The sequence below is a fragment of the Theropithecus gelada genome, chromosome 1, assembly GCF_003255815.1.
Source record: "Theropithecus gelada isolate Dixy chromosome 1, Tgel_1.0, whole genome shotgun sequence".
NCBI classification, from domain to species: Eukaryota; Metazoa; Chordata; class Mammalia; order Primates; family Cercopithecidae; genus Theropithecus; species Theropithecus gelada.
In genome coordinates this window covers 40,789,491-40,808,734 of record NC_037668.1, presented here as the reverse complement: position 1 = coordinate 40,808,734, position 19,244 = coordinate 40,789,491, and the positions used below count along the sequence as shown (strand labels likewise).

The 19,244-nt window shown below is 48.0% G+C and overlaps 1 protein-coding gene across 2 annotated transcripts in view; it reads right to left on the bottom strand.

The window, feature by feature from the left end:
* Window positions 1–19,244, bottom strand: part of TNFRSF8 (TNF receptor superfamily member 8) — a 79,706-nt gene that overhangs the window by 34,819 nt on the left and 25,643 nt on the right. The window contains exons 3-4 of one of the 2 annotated variants that reach the window (XM_025403602.1): window positions 10,696–10,812; window positions 3,961–4,113 (exon numbers count right to left, since the gene is read on the bottom strand). In XM_025403602.1, coding sequence (XP_025259387.1) covers window positions 3,961–4,113; window positions 10,696–10,812 — 270 coding nt within the window. Of the gene's footprint in view, window positions 1–3,960; window positions 4,114–10,695; window positions 10,813–19,244 lie in introns of those variants that run through there. The other variant, XM_025403612.1, reaches the window with a different exon arrangement.

Here is a 19,244-nt window from a genome sequence, read left to right as displayed (position 1 = left end):
GAACTCCTGACCTCAGGTGATCCACCCTCCTCAGCCTCCCAAAATACTGGGATTACAGGTGTAAGCCACCATGCCCAGTCCAGTCAAATGATTGTAATCATACACACTTCACCAGGCTGTCGTCAGGATAAACAGAAGAGTGCATGTGAGGTGCCCATCACACTGTGTGACACGTCTGGTAAATGCTGTGTCCTTACCCCCATCTAGACTCCTGTTCCATCACTTAGAAGTTGACCTGTATGTCACCGGGTGCGGTGGCTCACGCCTGTAATCCCAACACTTTGGGAGGCCAAGGTGGGTGGATCACAAGGTCAGGAGTTTGAGACCAGCCTGGCCAACATAGTGAAACCCCATCTCTACTAAAATCTCAAAAAATTAGCTGGGCGTGGTGGCGGGTACTGTCACACACAAAAAAGAAAAGTGACCCATATGTGTGGGACTTCGCTCTGAAGGTTTCCGTGGAGGTGGGCGCGAGCAATGCTGACCTCTCGTGTTCTGCAGAGAGGCGACACCTAAGCTTAGGCATTTCCTGCTCTGTCTTTGCAGGCAATTTACCTGGCATCTCCAAACCTCGATTTCCACACCTGGAAAATGGGGCTAATACTGTCTGTCTTACGGAGACTTGAGAATTTCAGGAGAGGCAGTCAGTGAAGGCTCTTAGCGTGGGGCTTGGCTGACTGGAGGCAGAAACTGCTTTCCATTTTACAGCTGGAAAAACACAAGCCCTGAGAGCTACCCCATGGGTGAGTCCACAGGGGACCTCAGAGATTAACAAGGGTTTGGCAGCTAAGATTAGAACACTTCTAAAACAGTGCTGTCCAACGGAAGTATGTGAGTCACACAGGCTAGCTCAAATATTCTAGGAGCCACATTTTAAAAGGTAAAAAGAAATAAGTGCAATTAATTAATTTTCACAGTATATTTATTTAACCCAGTATATCTAAAATATCATGTTTGCAGGCAATCAATATAAAAATAATTAATTATATTCTTGTTTATATTAAGTTTTTGAAATCCAGTGCATATTATATACACAGCACTTCTCAAGACAGACTTAGCTGCATTTTTCTGTTATTTTTATTGTTTTTTGTTGTTGTTGTTGCTGTTTTGAAACAGAGTCTAACTCTGTTGCCCAGGTTGGAGTGCAGTGGCACAATCTCAGCTCACTGCAACCTCCATCTCCCGGATTCAAGCAATTCTCATGCCTCAGCCTCCCGAGTATCTGGGATTACAAGTATCCGCCACCACACCTGGCCAATTTTTGCATTTTTAGTAGAGACGAGGTTTCACCACATTGGCCAGGCTGGTATCAAACTCCTGACTTCAAGTGATCGGCCTGGCTCGGCCTCCCAAAATGCTGGGATTACAGGTGTGAGCCACCACACCCGGTCCCTAGCTGCATTTTAAGTGCATGGCCACGTGCCACGGGTATTGGGCAGCTCAGGTCCAGGGGTAGCAAAGGGAGGCCTCTGGCGCCGCCGTGTGGCAGTCTCAGGAACACTGCCCAGACAGTCCCTCCAGCAGGAAGCCTCGGCTGGAACAACTGAACTCAAGATGTTTTTCACAAAGATACAAAAGTTTCTGAGCTGAAAACTTTTTGGAAGTTTGGCCTTTTTGGAGAGGCCCCCAAGGCCTTCAGCTGCACTCCCTCATTTGACAGATGGGGAGACTGAGGTCCAGAGACAGGTGGGAACATGCCCCGCAAGTGCAAATGTTTGCAAAATCCTAGGTATCTGCTGCCCAGTCTACTGCGGCACTCCCCTGCTTATGGGTGGCGGGCCTCAGCATTTCCTCAGCAGAGCGCTCTCACCTGATCCAAGGGGAATTTGACCAGATTTGAACTCCACCCACCCCAAGCCTGGATCTCCCTGTCAGGTGCCCCCATATCTTAATTCAACGAATTTCTGTGGGGAGCAGGTGCCATGCCTAGCATTTGATCAGGCAGTGGGGAGATGCTGATGAACACCAGGCGCATGGTCTTTGCCCTCAGGAAGCTTCCAGCCAGGGAGGGAGGCAGACATTGATCAAACCAAGAGACAGAGAGAAGATTGTATCCACATTTGCAAAGGACACAGTGCTGCCGGCTTCCCTAGTGAGAGGCCAGGGAAGGCCTCTTGAGGAAGTGGGATGGAGAGCTCAGGGCGGAGAAGGACTTGACTAAGTGAATGAGGAGGGAAGGGTGTCTCTGACAGAGAGAACAGCACGTGCAGAGGCCGGGTGGGACAGAGAAGCACAACATCCCCCGACCTGGAAGAAGGGCAGCGCAGGTGGGGCCCAGAGAGTGACAGCTTGGTGCTGAGAGCTGGGGCTGGGAGAAAGGAGGGGGCTGCGTTGGGATCACATCCTGAGACTGATTCTGGGAAGATGGCGTAGGCACGTTTTTCCCTCGTCCTCCCACCAAGAACTGCCAAAAGCCCTGGACATTACGTACAAAATAAATGTAAGAAGACTCTGAAAGACGAAGAGAAGAAGGTAGGTCAACTGGGGGCCTTGGGACCAGAAGGACACAGTGGTGAGTCCCTGGAGTTTTCTTTTTCTTTCTTTTTTTTTTTTTTTGAGATGGAGTCTCACTCTTGTTGCCCAGGCTGGAGTGCAATAGCGTGATCTTGGCTCACTGCCACCTCTACCTCCCAGGTTCAAGTGATTTCCCTGCCTCAGCCTCCCGAGTAGATGGGATTACAGGTGCCTGTCTCCACGCCTGGCTAATTTTTGTATTTTTAGTAGACACGAGTTTTCACCATGTTGGCCAGGATGGTCTTGAACCCCTGACCTCAAGTGATCTGCCTGCCTTGGCCTCCCAAAGTGCTGGGATTACAGGCGTGAGCCACCACACCTGGCCTTGTGTCCTTATCTTTAGAGTAACAGGAAGATACTGAAGCATTTCAGGTACATACCCGTGTGTGTGTGTGTGTGTGTGTGTGTGTGTGTGTGTGTGAGAAAGACAGAGAGAGAGAGAGAGAGAGAGAGAGACAGAGAGGATCAGATTCAGATTTGGTCTTGCAAGAGTCATCCTGACTGTCTGCCCTGGGGGCTGTATAAAAGAAGGAATTGGGGGTGAGAAGGTGGGGAAGATAATTGGGGGCCAAGTCTACAAGACTCGAGGACGGGCTGGCTGTGAAAGATGAGGGAAGAGGGGAAGGACAAAAGGGGCAGGCAGTGGTAGCGATGGGGGTGACTGCCAATCCCCAGGTTTGCACAACAGGGCATGGGACTCCAGAGAAGGACCCAGCTGGGGGAGAGACCACAGGAACTTCGTGGTACTTTTCTCCTCCATGGACACAGGGCTGCCTCTGAGCCCGTCTCCCCGGCTCCATGCACGCTGCAGCTGCGGCACCCACTTCGTGCTGTGCTCCAAAGCCCACCCACTCCTCATGCCTCCCTTCCGGAAGATGGTCCCAATGCCACCCAGACAGTTTCTGTGGCCCCTTCTCTGGTTACGAGCAGCCTCAACACCTTGTACTATCAGAGAAGTAGAAGTCAGAGAAGTAAGAAACTTGTCTGAGGTCACATGGTAAGTTGGAAAAGAAACCCAAGTTTCTCAAGGCTTGAGCCCGGAGCCGGATCTCTCAGCACCTCTAACTCCCAATGCCCTGAACCTGAAAGGGTGAAATCAACCCCAATCTTCCAGGGAACTCCCAGGATAGAGACTTGAGGTTTCCTTCTTGTTTAGGGGGCATCAGATAACCGCTGCCTTGAGCCTCAAACCAAACCAAGACCTCCTCCAGCCAGGTCTATGCCAGGGGACAGCAGGGTCTCTCTGTACCTGGAACACAAGATGGGGGAGGGCAGCAGAAGGGCTGGGTGCTGGGTACATCCCTGGCCCATCGCCAAAGGAGACACAATCTGTCCGACAGGCTCTGGGAAGCAGGAGGTCAGAAGTCAGTAGTGCACGGGGGTAGGCGGAAGGTGCAGCAGCAATGGCACAGATCTCTGTCCTGGGCCGAGGGTGGGGACACTGACCTGGGAACTTGACAATCATCCCTGCTGGGCAGACAGAATGGAAGAAGCAGCGGGCACAGGAGTTGACGACAGACACGGCACAGAACATGCCAGGCTGACATTCGCAGACACGGGATGAGTTCCACGCACACGGCATCTTCTCCACGAGGTCGTCTGAAAGGACACAGACGGGGTCACAGAGGGGAACAGAAGAAAGGCGTCTCTCCAGAGAGCTCTTGAGATGAGGGAGAGAGAGCAGGCAGCCTCTCTCCACAGGCAGCCACAGTGCAGCCTCCACCTCCCAGCTCACCCCCCTGGTGACCACTAAAATTGGATTAAAAATCAAAATAAATTAATGTACCAATTTTTTTAAATACAAAAAAAAAAAAGGCATGAAGGAAACTTAGACGCACATTGCTAAATGAAAGACACCAGTCTGAAAAGGCTACACACTGATCCCAACTACATGGCATTTCTGGAAAAGACAAAACTATCGAGACAGTAAAAAGACCAGTAGCTGCCAGAGGTTCAGGGGGTGGGAGAGATGAAGCGATGAGCTCAGGACACATCTGGGGCAGTGAAAATATTCCGGATGCCACTGTGATGGTGGGCACGTGTCATCATCCATTTTTCTAAAGCCCTAGAATGGGCAACACCAAGAGTGAACCCTGATGTAAGCTACGGACATTGTTAGTAATAATAACGCATTGTTAGTAAGAATAATGCATCATCGGGTCACCCATGCTAACAACTGTGCAACACTAATGCCAGGTGTTCATGACAGGGGAGGCCGGGCGCAGTGGCTCACGCCTTTCATCCCAGCACTTTGGGAGGCTGAGGCAGGAGGACCATTTGCCCTCAGGAATTCCAGACCAGCCTGGGCAACATGGCAAAATCCTGTCTCTACAAAAAAAAAAAAAAATTAGCCAGGCATGGTAGCACATGCCTGTAGTCCCAGCTACTTGGGAGGCTGAGGCGGGAGGATCGCTTGAAGCCAGGAGGTTGAGGCTGTAAAGAGCTGTGATTGCACCACTGCACTCCAGCCTGGGCAACAGAGTGATACCCTGTTTCAAAGAAAAAATAGGGGAAACTGTGGGAGACTGGGAAGGGGATAGAAGGTATATGGGAACTCTGTATTTTCTGTTCAATTTTCTTGTAAATCTAAAATTGCTTCAAGAAATCATTTATTAATTTTTTTTTTAAGACAGAGTCTCACTCTGTCACCCAGGCTGGAGTGCAGTGGTGCTATCTCGGCTCACTGCAGCCTCCATCTCCCAGGTTCAAGCAATTCTCCTGCCTAAACCTCCTGGGCTGGGATTACAGGGGCGTACCACCATGCCCAGCTAATTTTTTGGTATTTTTAGTAGAGATGGGGTTTCACCACATTGGCCAGGATGGTCTCAAACCCCTGACCTCAGGTGATCCACCCGCCTCAGCCTCTCAAAGTGCTGGGATTACAGGCATGAGCCACTGTGCCCAGCCAGAAATAGTTTATTAATTTTTTTAAAGGACAAAGGATTGGAATAGACATTTCTCTAAAGAAGATACACAGCTGGCCAATAAACACATGAAAAATGTACAACCGTTAGCCATTAAGGAAATGCAAGTCAAAATCACAGTGAGATACCATTTCATATCCACTAGAATGACTAGAATCAAAAAGACAGATAATAACAAGTGCAGGCAGAAAAAGCAGGAAATCACAGATTGGTTAACAGACATAAAAAGTACAGCTAGGCCGGGAGTGGTGGCTCACACTTGTAATCCCAGCACTTTGGGAGGCCGAGGTGGGCAGATCACCTGAGGTCAGGAGTTTGAGACCAGTCCGGCCAACATAGTGAACCCGCCTCTACTGAAAATACAAAAATTAGCCGGGTGTGGTGGCAGGCACCTGTAATCCCAGCTACTCGGGAGGCTGAGATGGGAGAATGCCTTGAACCCAGGAGGTGGAGGTTGCAGTGAGTTGAGATCGCCCTGCTTCACTCCAGCCTGGGCAAAAGAGCGAGACTCCATCTCAAAAAAAAAAAAAAAAAAAAAAAACAATAACAACAACAAAATAGCAATGGTAAAACTAATAATTAATGTGTAACAGGCCTGGAGACCAAGAAGGGGCAACTTTGGCAGATCCGAAATGAAGACAACTTCCCGAAATATGGAAGGCAGAGGACAGAGGGGATCAGAGCAAAGGAGACCACAGCCCAGAATACAGCCAAGGAGGACTCACTGAAGAAGAGGGGAAGGCTCTGGGTAGCTCCTCATGGACTCATGCCACACAGCAGAGGCCACGCGCCTCCCCGCAAAGAGACTACTGCAGCCCCACCTGAGCCCTACGGCCCTTAGAGGTGGGTTTCAGAGGCTCCATTTGCAGACCGCCCACATCATGAGATATGATGTGCACAGAACTAGAAGTCACCAAACATCAGAGGAAAACCAGCGCCAAGGAAGAGGAGCTCTGAATGCAAAGAGAACTAACACTCAAGGAGGCAGAAAAGAGGAAAAACAGAACAAAACATTAGAAACGATACATTCACGCATGGCAGAGCAACGCTTCGGTCAACGATGGATGCTGTACATGATGATGGTCCCATAAGATCATAATGGAGGCCGGGCACAGTGGCTCACACCTGTAATCCCACCACTGTGGAAGGTTGAGGAGGGCGGATAACCTGAGGTCAGGAGTTCAAGATCAGCCTGGCCAACATGGTGAAACCCCACCTCTATTAAAAAAATACAAAAGTTAGCCAGGCGTGGTGGTACATGCCTGTAATCCCAGCTACTCGAGAGGCTGAGACAGGAGAATCGCTTGAACCCAGGTTGCAGGGAGCCAAGATTGTACCACTGCACTCCAGCCTGGGCAACAGAGTGGGATTCCATCTCAAAAAAAAAAAAAAAAGAGAGAGATATTATAATGGAGCTGAAAAATTCTTATTGCCTAGTGATATCATAGCCATAGCAAGGTCACAGCATACGCTTTACTCCTGTGTTTGTGGAGAAGTTGGTGTAAACAAACCTACTGCACTGCCAGTTCTATAAAAGTGCTACATAGCACATGCAATTATGGATAGTACGTAATACTTGATAATGATAATAAAAAGCTATATTGCTGGTTTATGTACTTACAGTACTATACTTTTTATCACTTTTTTTTTTTTTAAACAGGGTCTTGCTGTGTTGCCCAGGCTGGAGTGCAGTGGCACGATCACAGATCACTGCAGGCTCAACCTCCTATGCTCAAGCAATCCTCCCACCTCAGCCTCCTGAGTAGCTGGGACTACAGGCACATGCCACCACACCCAGCTAATTTATTTTATTTTTTGTAGAGATGGGGGTCTCGCTGTGTTGCCTGGCGGGTCTCAAACTCCTGACCTCAAGTGATCCTCCCAGGCTGGCCTCCCGAAGTGCTGAGACTGCAGGCATGAGCCACCAAGCCTGGCCTTATCATTATTTTAGATAATCCCTGAAGCCCCTCCCAGCTCCACCTCTAACCCCCAAAATATGTCAGTCCAATTCTTGTACTCTCACTTATTTAAAAAAAGAAAAAAGAAAAAAAGTTAATTGTAATACAGCCTCAGATAAGTCCTTCAGGAGATCTCCAGAAGAAGGCATTGTCACCACAGGAGATGGCACTCCATGCATGTTACTGCCCCTGAAGACCTTCCAATGGGACAAGATTCATTTCTTTTTCTTTCTTTTTCTTTCTTTTTTTTTTTTGAGACAGAGTCTCGTTCTGTCATCCAGGCTGGAGTGCAGTGGCGCAATCTTGGTGCACTGCAACCTCTGCCTCCCAGGTTCAAGCGATTCTCCTGCTTCAGCCCCCCGAGTAGCTGGGACTACAGGCACGTGCCACCACACCCGGCTAATTTTTGCATTTTTAGTAGAGACGGGGTTTCGCCATGTTGGCCAGGCTGGTCTCGAACTCCTGACCTCAAGTGATCTGCCCACCTCGGCCTCCCAAAGTGCTGGGATTACAGGTGTGAGCCACTGCGCCCGGCCTATATCGTATTTTTACTGCACCTTTTCTATGTTTAGATACACAGATACTTACTATTGTGTCACAGTTGCCTACAGTATTCAGGACAGTCGTGTGCTGTGCAGATTTGTAGCTTAGGAGCAAAAGGATCTGCCATAGAGCCTAGGTGCGCAGTAGGCTACATCATATAGGTGTGTGTCAGTACACTACTCTAGGATGTTTGCACAATGACAGAATTGCCTGACACATTTGTCAGAATGTATTCCTGTCATTAAGCAATGCATGACTATAATTTATATCCTCAGAGACACACAAAAAAATTGTAAGTTGGGTGCAGCGGTATGCACCTGCAGCCCCAGCTACTCGGGAGGCCGAGGCAGGAGGAACACTTGAGCCCTGGAGTTTAAGGCCAGCCTGGACAACAAAGTGAGACCCTGTCTTAAAATGTAAAGAAAGAAATTGGGCCGGGCGTGGTGGCTCACGCCTGTAATCCCAACACTTTGGGAGGCTGAGGCGGGTGGATCACTTGAGGTCAGGAGTATGAGACCAGCCCGGGCAACATGATGAAACCCCATCTCTACTAAAAATACAAAAATTAGCCGGACGTGGTGGCACATCCCTGTAATCTCAGCTACTCAGGAGACTGAGGCAGAAGAATCGCTTGAACCCAGGAGGTGGAGGTTGTAGTGAGCCGAGATCGCACCACTGCACTCCAGCCTGGGCGACAGAGTCAGACTCCGTCTCAAAAAGTAAAAAAGAGAACAAAAATATAAGCAACAGACAAGCAGCCTCAAACATGAAATAACTCAGAGAATATTGAGCCCTTCTTGAAAAATCCACCTGACAGTGTAATCCAATCACTCAAACGATGAATCGAAGTGAAAAACTCAGGAATAGAGAAATTGTGCCAAATAAACTCATCATGAATAATAAAAAATTTTCAGGCTAACATGCCAAGGGGCTTATGGTTGCAGATGAGGATATAAACATTATAGATTACGACAAAGTAAAAATTGTGTAAGCAATAAAAGTCAGGAAGAGGATGAGGAGGTGGGGAAAAATAATTGCTCTGTTCTTTGTTACAGGGAGTCAATCTATTCTCTACTGTCCAAAACTCGAAATAAGCAGATTGTACCTTTACCGCAAGAGACAGTAGTTCCTGAAATGATTATTAACCACTTACTGATTTTCATAACCTCCTTTCTTAATTTTAGAGGGTTTTTTTTTTAAAGGAACTGCAATATCTTTTGCTGAAAATACATTAATCTGACTGAGGTCTGGCATTCTTCTGTTTCACTTTGGTTTCTTTTTCTGATACTTTTGATTAAAATTAAATATTATCATTTTAATGTCATAAATAAGATGTTGCCATTCTCTTAAAATTCCTTCTTTGTATGTGTGTATAGCCTGTCTGGTTACTAACCTACCTATCTTTATACAGAGAGGTAGAGAGGCATGTCAACCATCTAATGATAATAATAGTTGTCTATAGATAGAGGGCTGGAGAAGGCAATGTTTGTTTTCTTCCTTACACTCTTTGTATTGCTTGAATTTTAAATAATAAATGTTTATAATTTTCATTTCATAAAATGCAGTCATTAATTTTAGAAATTCAAAGATATACCAGATAAATGTTAATGTAAAGAAAGAAGAAATGGTAGTATTATTATTACTCTTCTTTCTTTTTAACCCTTGCTACTTCTTCCAGGAAGGAATAGCAATATTACTGTCAAATAAATGTGAAATTAAGGGAAAAGGCATTACAAGGAATGGAGAGGTATATTCATGTGGATAAAAAGCCCAACCCACCAAAAACACATAATATTCATGAACATTAATGTACCTAATAACATAGCTTTGACATATATGAAGCAAAAATAGAACACAATGAAAATCTAACAGATGAACAAGTATACTGGGAGATAAGATTTTAACACATCTCTCTCAGAAATAAAGGTGATAAAAGTAAATAAGGGTACATATTATTTAAATAACAACTAACAAGCTTAACTTAATAAATATATAGACAACTTTATATGCAACAAACAGAATACACATTTTTAAACACCCACACATGGAACACTCTGAAAATATGTGATCATTTATTATTATTAGACCACAAAAAGATCTCAACAAATTTCCCCCACCTTGCCCCCCAAAAAAATCCACACAAAAATAAACACTAGCTAGCACACAGACCGCATTCTCTAACCGTAATAAGAAATTAACAGCTGCTCTATGGAGTAGCCATTCTTTTATTCCTTTACTTTCTTAATAAACTTGCTTTCACTTTACTCTAAAAAAAAAAAGAAAGAAAAGAAATTAACAATAAAAGGTCATATTGAAACAGTTTCCCTGGAAGTCCTGTGGTCCTAGGAAAAGTACACAGCTCTTGGCGTCAGGCCACAACTCAAACTCCAGTTCTGCCACTTACCAGAGTTCTGTAACTTTGGAAAGGCCCTTAACCTCACTATCCTCAAATTCCTCATTGTAAAGCAAGGATAAGCAAGAAATCCTCCCTAGGGCCGTGGTGAGGATTAAACTCAAAAAAATGTGAGTCTTCTTCTTCAGGGAACATGTTAAGTCTCTGTGAGAGTATGGACGCAAAAGGTCATGGCTGATACCAAATCACAAACGCAGAGAGGTAAACTGAGATACCAGGAGGACAATTCAGAGAACAGACGTCAAATCATGATGCTCTCCACCTTCCAGATTCTTCACCTCTCCTCTGAGGACCCCTCATGCTCCCTAGAAGGAGGCCCTGGAGAGAGAACAAGGGCCCTTACCTCGAGAACAACTCACGCAGGCCGTACAGCGGCCGGCCTCATCCAGGTAGTAGTCAGGTTCACACTGCTTCCTGCAGTCAGCAGGCCTCTGTGGGCACTGCTGTGTCGGGAACAGCCCTTGAAAAAGAAACAGAGAAGCTCCAAACCAGGCTGACTTAGCAAAGGCCTTACAACCCAATGCCCCACACCTCTCATCCCTGAAGCGCCTCCCAGTTCCACCTCCAACCCGCGAAATGTGTCAGTCCAATTCTTGTGCTATGGATGGAAGCCCTGACACCCAGGAGGGGCAACTCTAGCCTAAGAGCCCCTAGCAGGCAAGGAAAAGCAAGATAGTTATAGAGAGCTGGGCCTGGGATTCTAGGGCTGCCATTTGCCAATTGCATGATAATGACCTTGTCAGCGCTGTTTTGTGGGGTGGAGGGGGGGGCGGGGGTACATAGTAAGTGTATATATTTAGCACTATTAAGTTAGTAATAGGACCTACCTCCTAGTGTTCTTGGAAGGACTGAATGGACTGCTAAGATAAATATGTATAAAGTACTACAGCAGTCCCTGGCACCCAACAAGCCCTATATGAGCACTGGCTGTCATTCTCTGCAGGGATCTTATCTCACTGCAGGAATTAGCGGAGTCATAACTTTAGACCATGAAAGTCTAGACCAAGCTTGTCCAACGCAGGACTGGCCGCATTCGATCCAGAACAGTTTTGAATGAGGCCCAACGCAAACTCAGCAACTTTCTTAAAACATTATGAGATTTTTTTTTTTTTTTTTTTTTTTTTGCTCGTCAGTTAAGAGCTAAAACACTATCCTTAGTGTTAGACTAAATCCACTTCTTCCAATGTGGCCCAGGGAAGCCAACAGATTGGACACCCCTGTTACGAGGACCCTAATCCAGCCTGATTTGGAGATACACAAGTCATCCAGCAATCGCTGCCTACCTTGCTTCCAGGATGAGCACATGACCCAAGCAGGCCAATCAGAATACTTCTCCCCATTAATATAATTGTCTCGAGTGCCACATGACCCAAGCAGGCCAATCAGAGTACTCCATGTTCCTCACCACTGTGATTGGTTTAGTGTGGGCACATGACCCAGGCATGCCAGCCAATAAGCTGGATAAAAATCCAGTATCTACTGGATTCCTGGCTGAAAGGACCGGGTAAGCCCAGAGCTGCCCAGGTCATCACTGCCTAAGCGTGGGCATGGTGTGGGCAGGACTTGCCAAAGAAGGAGGTGACTCAGAAGCCAACAGAAGCCAGAGTTGGAGAGAAATGGGCTCCTGAGGACATAATTCAAACATCTGAATGTAGGGTGTTCATGGACTTCCCTGTTACGGAGCCAATTATTTGTCTTTTGTGTTATTTGAGCCCTTTTGCCAGTTACAGTGAAAATAATCTAGACCAGGGGGTTCCCAATATTTCTTGTGCCCCTAATCATTCTAAGGAAGCCTGTGGACACTGCACAGAATCATGAATTCATAAATAGAATATGTAGGAATACAGAGGAATCCAACCATATTAGAATATGGTTATCAAAGCATCAAACTTAATAACATAAGATATAGTAACAGGTCGGGCGCGGTGGCTCATGCCTGTAACCCCAGCACTTTGGGAGGCCGAGGCGGGTGGATCACATGAGGTCAGGAGTTCAAGACCAGCCTGGTCAACATGGTGAAACACCGTCTCCACTAAAAATACAAAAATTAGCCGGGTGTCATGGCAGGCACCTGTAATCTCAGCTACTTGGGAGGCTGAGGCAGGAGAATCACTTGAACCCGGGAGGCAGAAGTTGCAATGAGCCGAGATCGCGCCATTGCACTCCAGCCTGGGCAACAGGCGCAAAACTCCATCTCAAAAAAAAAAAAAAAAAAAAGACACAGTAACATGTGATTCTTTGTAAACTCATTAGATAATAGAATAAAATAACTCCATAGTTTCAAAGCAGTGATGAGTCCAAACAACATTTCACAACATCTGCAGCCACTGTAATAGAATATGAGAATATCTATGATTTCTGCTGATGACAGAGCTGTGTACTCCAATTACCACTATGCTTTGTTGCCTTAATTCATAATGGGAGGAATTCATAAGGGAATTTTAGCTAGAAGCTAATTAAAATAATTGAATCCATTCAGGTTCATGATCCCCGTGAAATCTACCTTTGAGAGTCCACGGACCCCAGGGTAAGCACCTCTGCCCTAGTACAACACACAAGAACCTCTCAAAAATACTAACTTCAGACCGGGCACAGTGGGTCAAACCTGTAATCCCAGCACTTTGGGAGGCCGAGGCGCGTGGATCATTTGAGGTCATAAGTTCAAGACCAGCCTGGCCAACATGGCGAAACCCCGTCTCTACTAAAAATTAGCTGGGCGTGGTGGTACATGCTTGTAATCCCAGTTACTCAGGAGGCTGAGGCAGGAGAATTGCTTGAAACTGGGAGGCAGAGGTTACAGTGAGCCGAGATCATGTCACTGCACTCCAGCCTGGGCGATAGAGTGAGACTCCATCTCAAAAACAAAAAAACTAGCTTCATGGCTGTCGCTTTCTAACTCAGACACTTCAGTAGTTCCCCAGTAGTCTTTCCGAGAGGTAAATATGACCCCATCATTCCTTGCTGAAAACTTTCAAAGGCTTCTCATGGCTCCCAGGATGGGTCCTTACCATGGCCAGTGAGGTTTGGCTCACCTATGTCCCCCTTGCCCGTTCATCTCTAGCCACACTGGCCTCCCCTGTTCCCTAAAGGGGCCATGCTCCCTTCTGCCACCCCAGGGCCTTTGCACAAGCTGGTCCTCTGCCAGGAATACTCCTCTCCCCTAGTAACTCCCACTCAGCCTTCACATCATAATAAAGCATCACTGTCTCAGAGCCTTGGTCGTGATTCCCAGTAAAAACAAAGACTCATTTCCTTGCCCTTCAACACCTAACTGTCGTAATCACACATTTATTTGTGAGCTCAGTCTTCACAGTGTCTAATTCCCCATAAGAACGTCAGCTCCATCGGGTGCAGTGGCTCACGCCTGTAATCCTAGCACTTTGGAAGGCTGAGGCAGGTGAATCTTTTATTTTATTTTTATTTTTATTTTCTTTTTGATACAGAGTTTTGCTCTGTTGCCCAGGCTGGAGTGCAGTGGCAGGATCTCAGCTCACAGCAACCTCCGCCTCCCACGTTCAAGAGATTCTCCTGCCTCAGCTGGGATTACAGGCAATCACCACCACACCCGGTTAATTGTTTGTATTTTTAGTAGAGATGGGGTTTCACCGTGTTAGCCAAGATGGTCTCGATCTCCTGATCTCATGATCCGCCCACCTTGACCTTCCAAAGTGCTGGGATTACAGGCGTGAGCCACTGCACCTGGCCCAGGTGGATCATTTGAGGTCAGGAGTTTGAGACCAGCCTGGCTAACACGGTGAAACCTCGTCTCTACTGAAAATACAAAAATTAGCCAGGCGTGGTGGTGCACACCTGTAATCCCAGCTACTCGGGAGGCTGAGGCAGGAGAATCACTTGAACCCAGGAGGCAGAGGTTGCAGTGAGCAGAGATTACACCACTGCACTCCAGCCTGGGCAACAAAGCAAGACCCCGCCTCAAAAAAAAAAGTCAGCTCCTTGAGGATGAGTCTTTCCATGTCCACTCACCAATGCCTCCCCTATCATAGGGCCTCACACATATTTCATTAAAACATGTTCTGTCAACCTAATTCATACGGCATTCCCCAGCCTGCACTCCCAGGCCTCACACGGTGCCTCCACCTTCCCAGTCTGGCATTCTAGTACATTGCTCACTTCACGCCCTCTCTACTGCAGCCAGTCTGGGCACCTTGGTCTTTTCTCTGACATCCCTCATACATCCTGAATGTCGATATGGATTAAACTGTGTCTCCCCCAAAAAAAGAGATTCTAGGCCGGGCGCGGTGGCTCAAGCCTGTAATCCCAGCACTTTGGGAGGCCGAGATGGGCGGATCACGAGGTCAGGAGATCGAGACCATCCTGGCTAACACGGTGAAACCCCGTCTCTACTAAGAAATACAAAAAATAGCCGGGCGAGGTGGCGGGCGCCTGTAGTCCCAGCTACTCGGGAGGCTGAGACCGGAGAATGGCGTGAACCCGGGAGGCGGAGCTTGCAGTGAGCGGAGATCCGGCCACTGCACTCCAGCCTGGGCTACAGAGCGAGACTCCGTCTCAAAAAAAAAAAAAAAAAAAAAAAAAGAGATTCTAGAATCCTAACCCCCAGTACCTCAGAATGTGATTTTATTTGGAGACAGGGGCTTTAAAGAGGCAATCCAGTTAAAATGAAGTCACTAAGGTGGGCCTAATCCAATCTGACTGGTGTTCTCATGAAAAGGGGAAATGTGGCCAGCGCAGTGGCTCACGCTTGTAATCCCAGGACTTTGGGAGGCTGAGGCGGACGGATCACCTGAGGTCAGGAGTTCGAGACCAGCCTGGCCAACATAGTGAAACCCCATCTCTACTAAAAATACAAAAATTAGCCGGGCATGGTGGCATGTCCCTGTAATCCCAGCTACTCAGGAGGCTGGGGCAGGAAAATCCTTGAACCTGGGAGGTGGAGGTTGCAGTGAGCTGAGATTACACCACTGCACTCCAGCCTGGGCAACAGAGGGAAACTCCATCTCAAAAAAAAAAGAAAAAGGGGAAATTTAGACATTGTCAGGCACGGTGCCTCATGCCTGTAATCCCAACACTTTAGGAGGCCGAAGTGGGAGGATCACTTGAGGCCAGGAGTTTGAGACTAGTCTGGGCAACATGGCAAGACCCCATCTACAACAATAGAAAATTAGCTGAGTGTGATGTACACACTTGTACTCCTAGCTACTCAGAAAGGCTGAGGTGGGAAGATCACTTGAGCCCAGGAGTTAGAGGTTGCAGTGGGCTATGATCGTGCCACTGCACTCCAGCCTGGGTGACAGAGCAAAACCCTGTCTCTAAAACAATACAATACAGTACAGATGAAATAAAATAAATAAGAAAAGGGGAAATTTGGACACAGAGACAGACATGCACACAGGGAGAACGCCATGTGAAGACTGGAGTGATGCTGCCACAAACTAAGAAACTACTGGAAGTTGAGAGAGAAGCCAAGTCTTTCCCTAGAGCCTTGAGAGGGAGAATGGCCTTGCCAACATCCTGATCTACAACTTCTGGCCTCCAGAAGTATGACACAATACATCTCTGTTGTTTAAGCCAGCTGGGGACCAGTACCAGTCCATGGCCTGTTAGGAATGGGGCCACACAGCAGGAGGTGAGTGACAGTGAGCAAGCATTAGCTCCTGGGCCCCACCTCCTAACAGATCAGTGGCAGCATTAGATTCTCATAGGAGCGCAAACCCTATTGTGAACTGCACACGCAAGGGATCTAGGTTGCGCGCTCCTCATGAGACTAATGCCTGATGATCTGAGATGGAACCGTTTCATCTCAAAACCATCCCTGACCCCACTTCGTGGAAAAATCGTCTTCCACGAAACCAGTCCCTGGTGCCAAAAAGGTTGGGGACCACTGGTTTAAGCCACTCAGCCTGTGGTACTTTGTTACGGCAGCCCCAGCAAACTAACACAAATGTTCTTCCTGCAGGCTAAGTGGCTTCTCCATCTCCACTTCCACCCACTGGGAACCCTTCATGCCCAGCCAGATCAGGCTGAAATACCATCTTCTCATGGAACTTTCCTGATCATCTGATCCCACCCAGCTCCTCTCTCTGGGTCCCTTTAAAGTCACCCTCTCAGAACACCCACAGCCTGCTCTGCCAGGGTGCAGCAGACCAGACCTACCAAGATGTACCACCCCAGGAGCAGCTCCACCAATGGTTAATGGGCGTTGGCATATAAATACCCCAGCTCCCTCAGCCCTCAGCTGTTCCGCACTGGCTCGCAGAGGCCCCCAGAGGGATTAAGCCCCAGTTGCCCACAGCAGTAACTATCTTTCTAACACAACTTTATAAGCTGCCTTCCCTTCCCTCTGCCACTTCCCTACTTCCAAACTGGTGTTTCCAGGCATCACTAACTGTACTCAGATCTTTGCCTCAAAGTCTGTGCATCAGTCTGCTCAGGCTGCCATAACAAACTACCACAGACAGCGTGGCTTAAACAACAGAAATTCATAGTCAGTTTTTGAGGCCAGAAGTCCAAAATCAAGGTATGCACAGGGCTAGTTTCTTCTGAGTTTCTAGTTTCTTTGACTTATAGATGGACTGTGTTCCCCATGGCCTCCCACAGTCTTGCCTCTGTGTATATCTGTGTCCTAATTTCCTCTTATAAAGGCACCAGTCATATTGGATTTGGGCCTATCCTAGTGAACTTATTTTAATTCAATTGCCTTTTTAAAGACCCCATCTCCAAATAAGGTCACATTCTGAGATTCTGGGGTTAAGACTTCAGCATAGGAATTGGTGGTGGGGGGCACAATTCAGCCCATAACAGTCTACTTCTGGGGGAATTCAAACTATGGTACCCCCTTTTCTTACAGGCAGATAGAAAAGTCTCAAACTGGTATAATATTTGTCTTATTGAGATTGAGTTTGTGAGGGCAAGATGATACCTGCCCCACCCCCCATGGTTGAATCTCTAGGGTCTGATAGAATGCAAACACACGGAACATATTGGGTGAATCAATGAATGAATGAGTGGGTGGATAGGTGGGTAAATGGATGAGTGGGTGGGTGGGTGGGTGGGTGGATGGGTGGATAGATAGATGAGTGGTGGATGGGTGGGAAGATGGGTAGATGGGTGGATGAGTAGGTTGGTGGGTGGATGGATGGATGAGTGAGTGGGTAGGTGAATGGATAAATGAGTAGGTGGATGAGTGGGTGGGTGGTTGGATGAGGGGGTGAGTGGATGGATGAGTGGGTGAGTGGATGGATGAGTGGGTGGGTGGATGGATGAGTGGGTAGGTGGGTGGGTGGGTGGATGGATGGATGGATGGATGAAGGGTGGATGGGTGGGTAGATGGGTGGATGGATGGATGGGTGGAAGAACAGTGGATGACTGAGTGGGTGGAAGAACAGTGGATGAGTGAGTAGATGGGTGGATGGGTAGATGGATGAGTGGATGGGTAGATGGATGGGTGGGTGGGTGGGTGGATGGATGGATGGATGGGTGAGGAAAGGTGGATGGGTGGGTAGATGGGTGGATAGATGGATGGGTTAGGGAAGAGTGGATGAGTGGGTAGATGGGTAGAAGGATGGGTGGATGGATGGATGGGGAAGGGTGGATGGGCAGATAGATGGGTGGATAGATGGATGTGTTAGGGAAGAGTGGATGAGTGGGTAGATGGGTGGATGGGTAGATGAATGGATGGATGGATGGGTGGATGCAGACCAGTGGTTTAGGGGCTTTTCCTCACTGTAAGCTCCCATTCTTCCTCCTTTGAAACTATCTTAGCACAGATACCCTCTGGAATATCAGATATCTATAAGCATGTCACCTCCTCTACTAGTGGGTTGCTCCCAGGAGGCAGGACCTTGTACTTCTCTCCCCCAAATAACCCTATATCCAACAGAGCTCAATAAATGCTTGCTGCATTGGGCCAGTCCTAATTCCTTCTACTGCCTTCCATTTCCTCCTTCCCACCCCCACGTACTTCTTCCTACACAAAAGAACCCTGGTGGATTTTTCAGGCTTAAATAAAGACAAGACTAGGATGTACCTGCCAGTGGGGTGGGCAGGAGAGAGAGGCTGGTCTAACTTCAGCAGGGGGAGGTGCCAGGGGGACAATAGAAGCTTGGCCCTGTGAGGCAGCGGCTGGCTGTCACAGAAGACTATGTGGGGCAAGCCAGCCATACTCATTCATTCACCTATTCTTTCAAAAATGGAGAATCTACTATGTGCCAAGCCCTGGGCTCAGGGCTGGGGATCCTGCAGGAAGACGATAGACAAGTCATGACACATGGAAGGAGTGTTAGGAAAGTGGAACCATGGGAGGCACCAAGAGCCCAGAGCCAAGATCTCCGAGCTGCCTTGGGGCCATCCCTCCATCCAACCATCATCCATCCAACAAATGTTTATTTCTCTTTTTTTTTTTCTTTTGAGATAGAATCTCACTCTGTGGCCCAGGCTGGGGTCAGGGAGGGCCTACACTTAAGTGGAGCCTGAGGAATGCAGAGGTGTGTCAAGCACACAGGGACAGTGGGGGGCCAGGAGCTGCTGTGAGGGGACTCTGCTGGGACAGTGTCAGAGGGCACAGGGGAGCCCAGCACACTCAGCTGAAGCCCAAGATGAAGAGGGACTGGGCAGGGGAGAGGGAGGCGGCAGGGGCAGCAGCTGTCACACCAAGTGGGCGTGCCCATGCACGGAGCTGGGCTTTACCTAAGAGCAGCGGAAACTGGGGGAACCCACAAACCCCCTCCTCCTCCTCCTTCCTGTTCACAGCCTTTGGAGGAACCCTCAGCTCCTGGGACAAGATGGGATATACCTGCCATGCTCCCTACCTAACACTTGGCCTGGCCTCACATCCTCCCCCTGAACCTGGACAGGCCTCAGACATCTGCAGGGGAGACCCCTTCCTGTGGGGAGCGAGTCTGCACACAAAGGGAG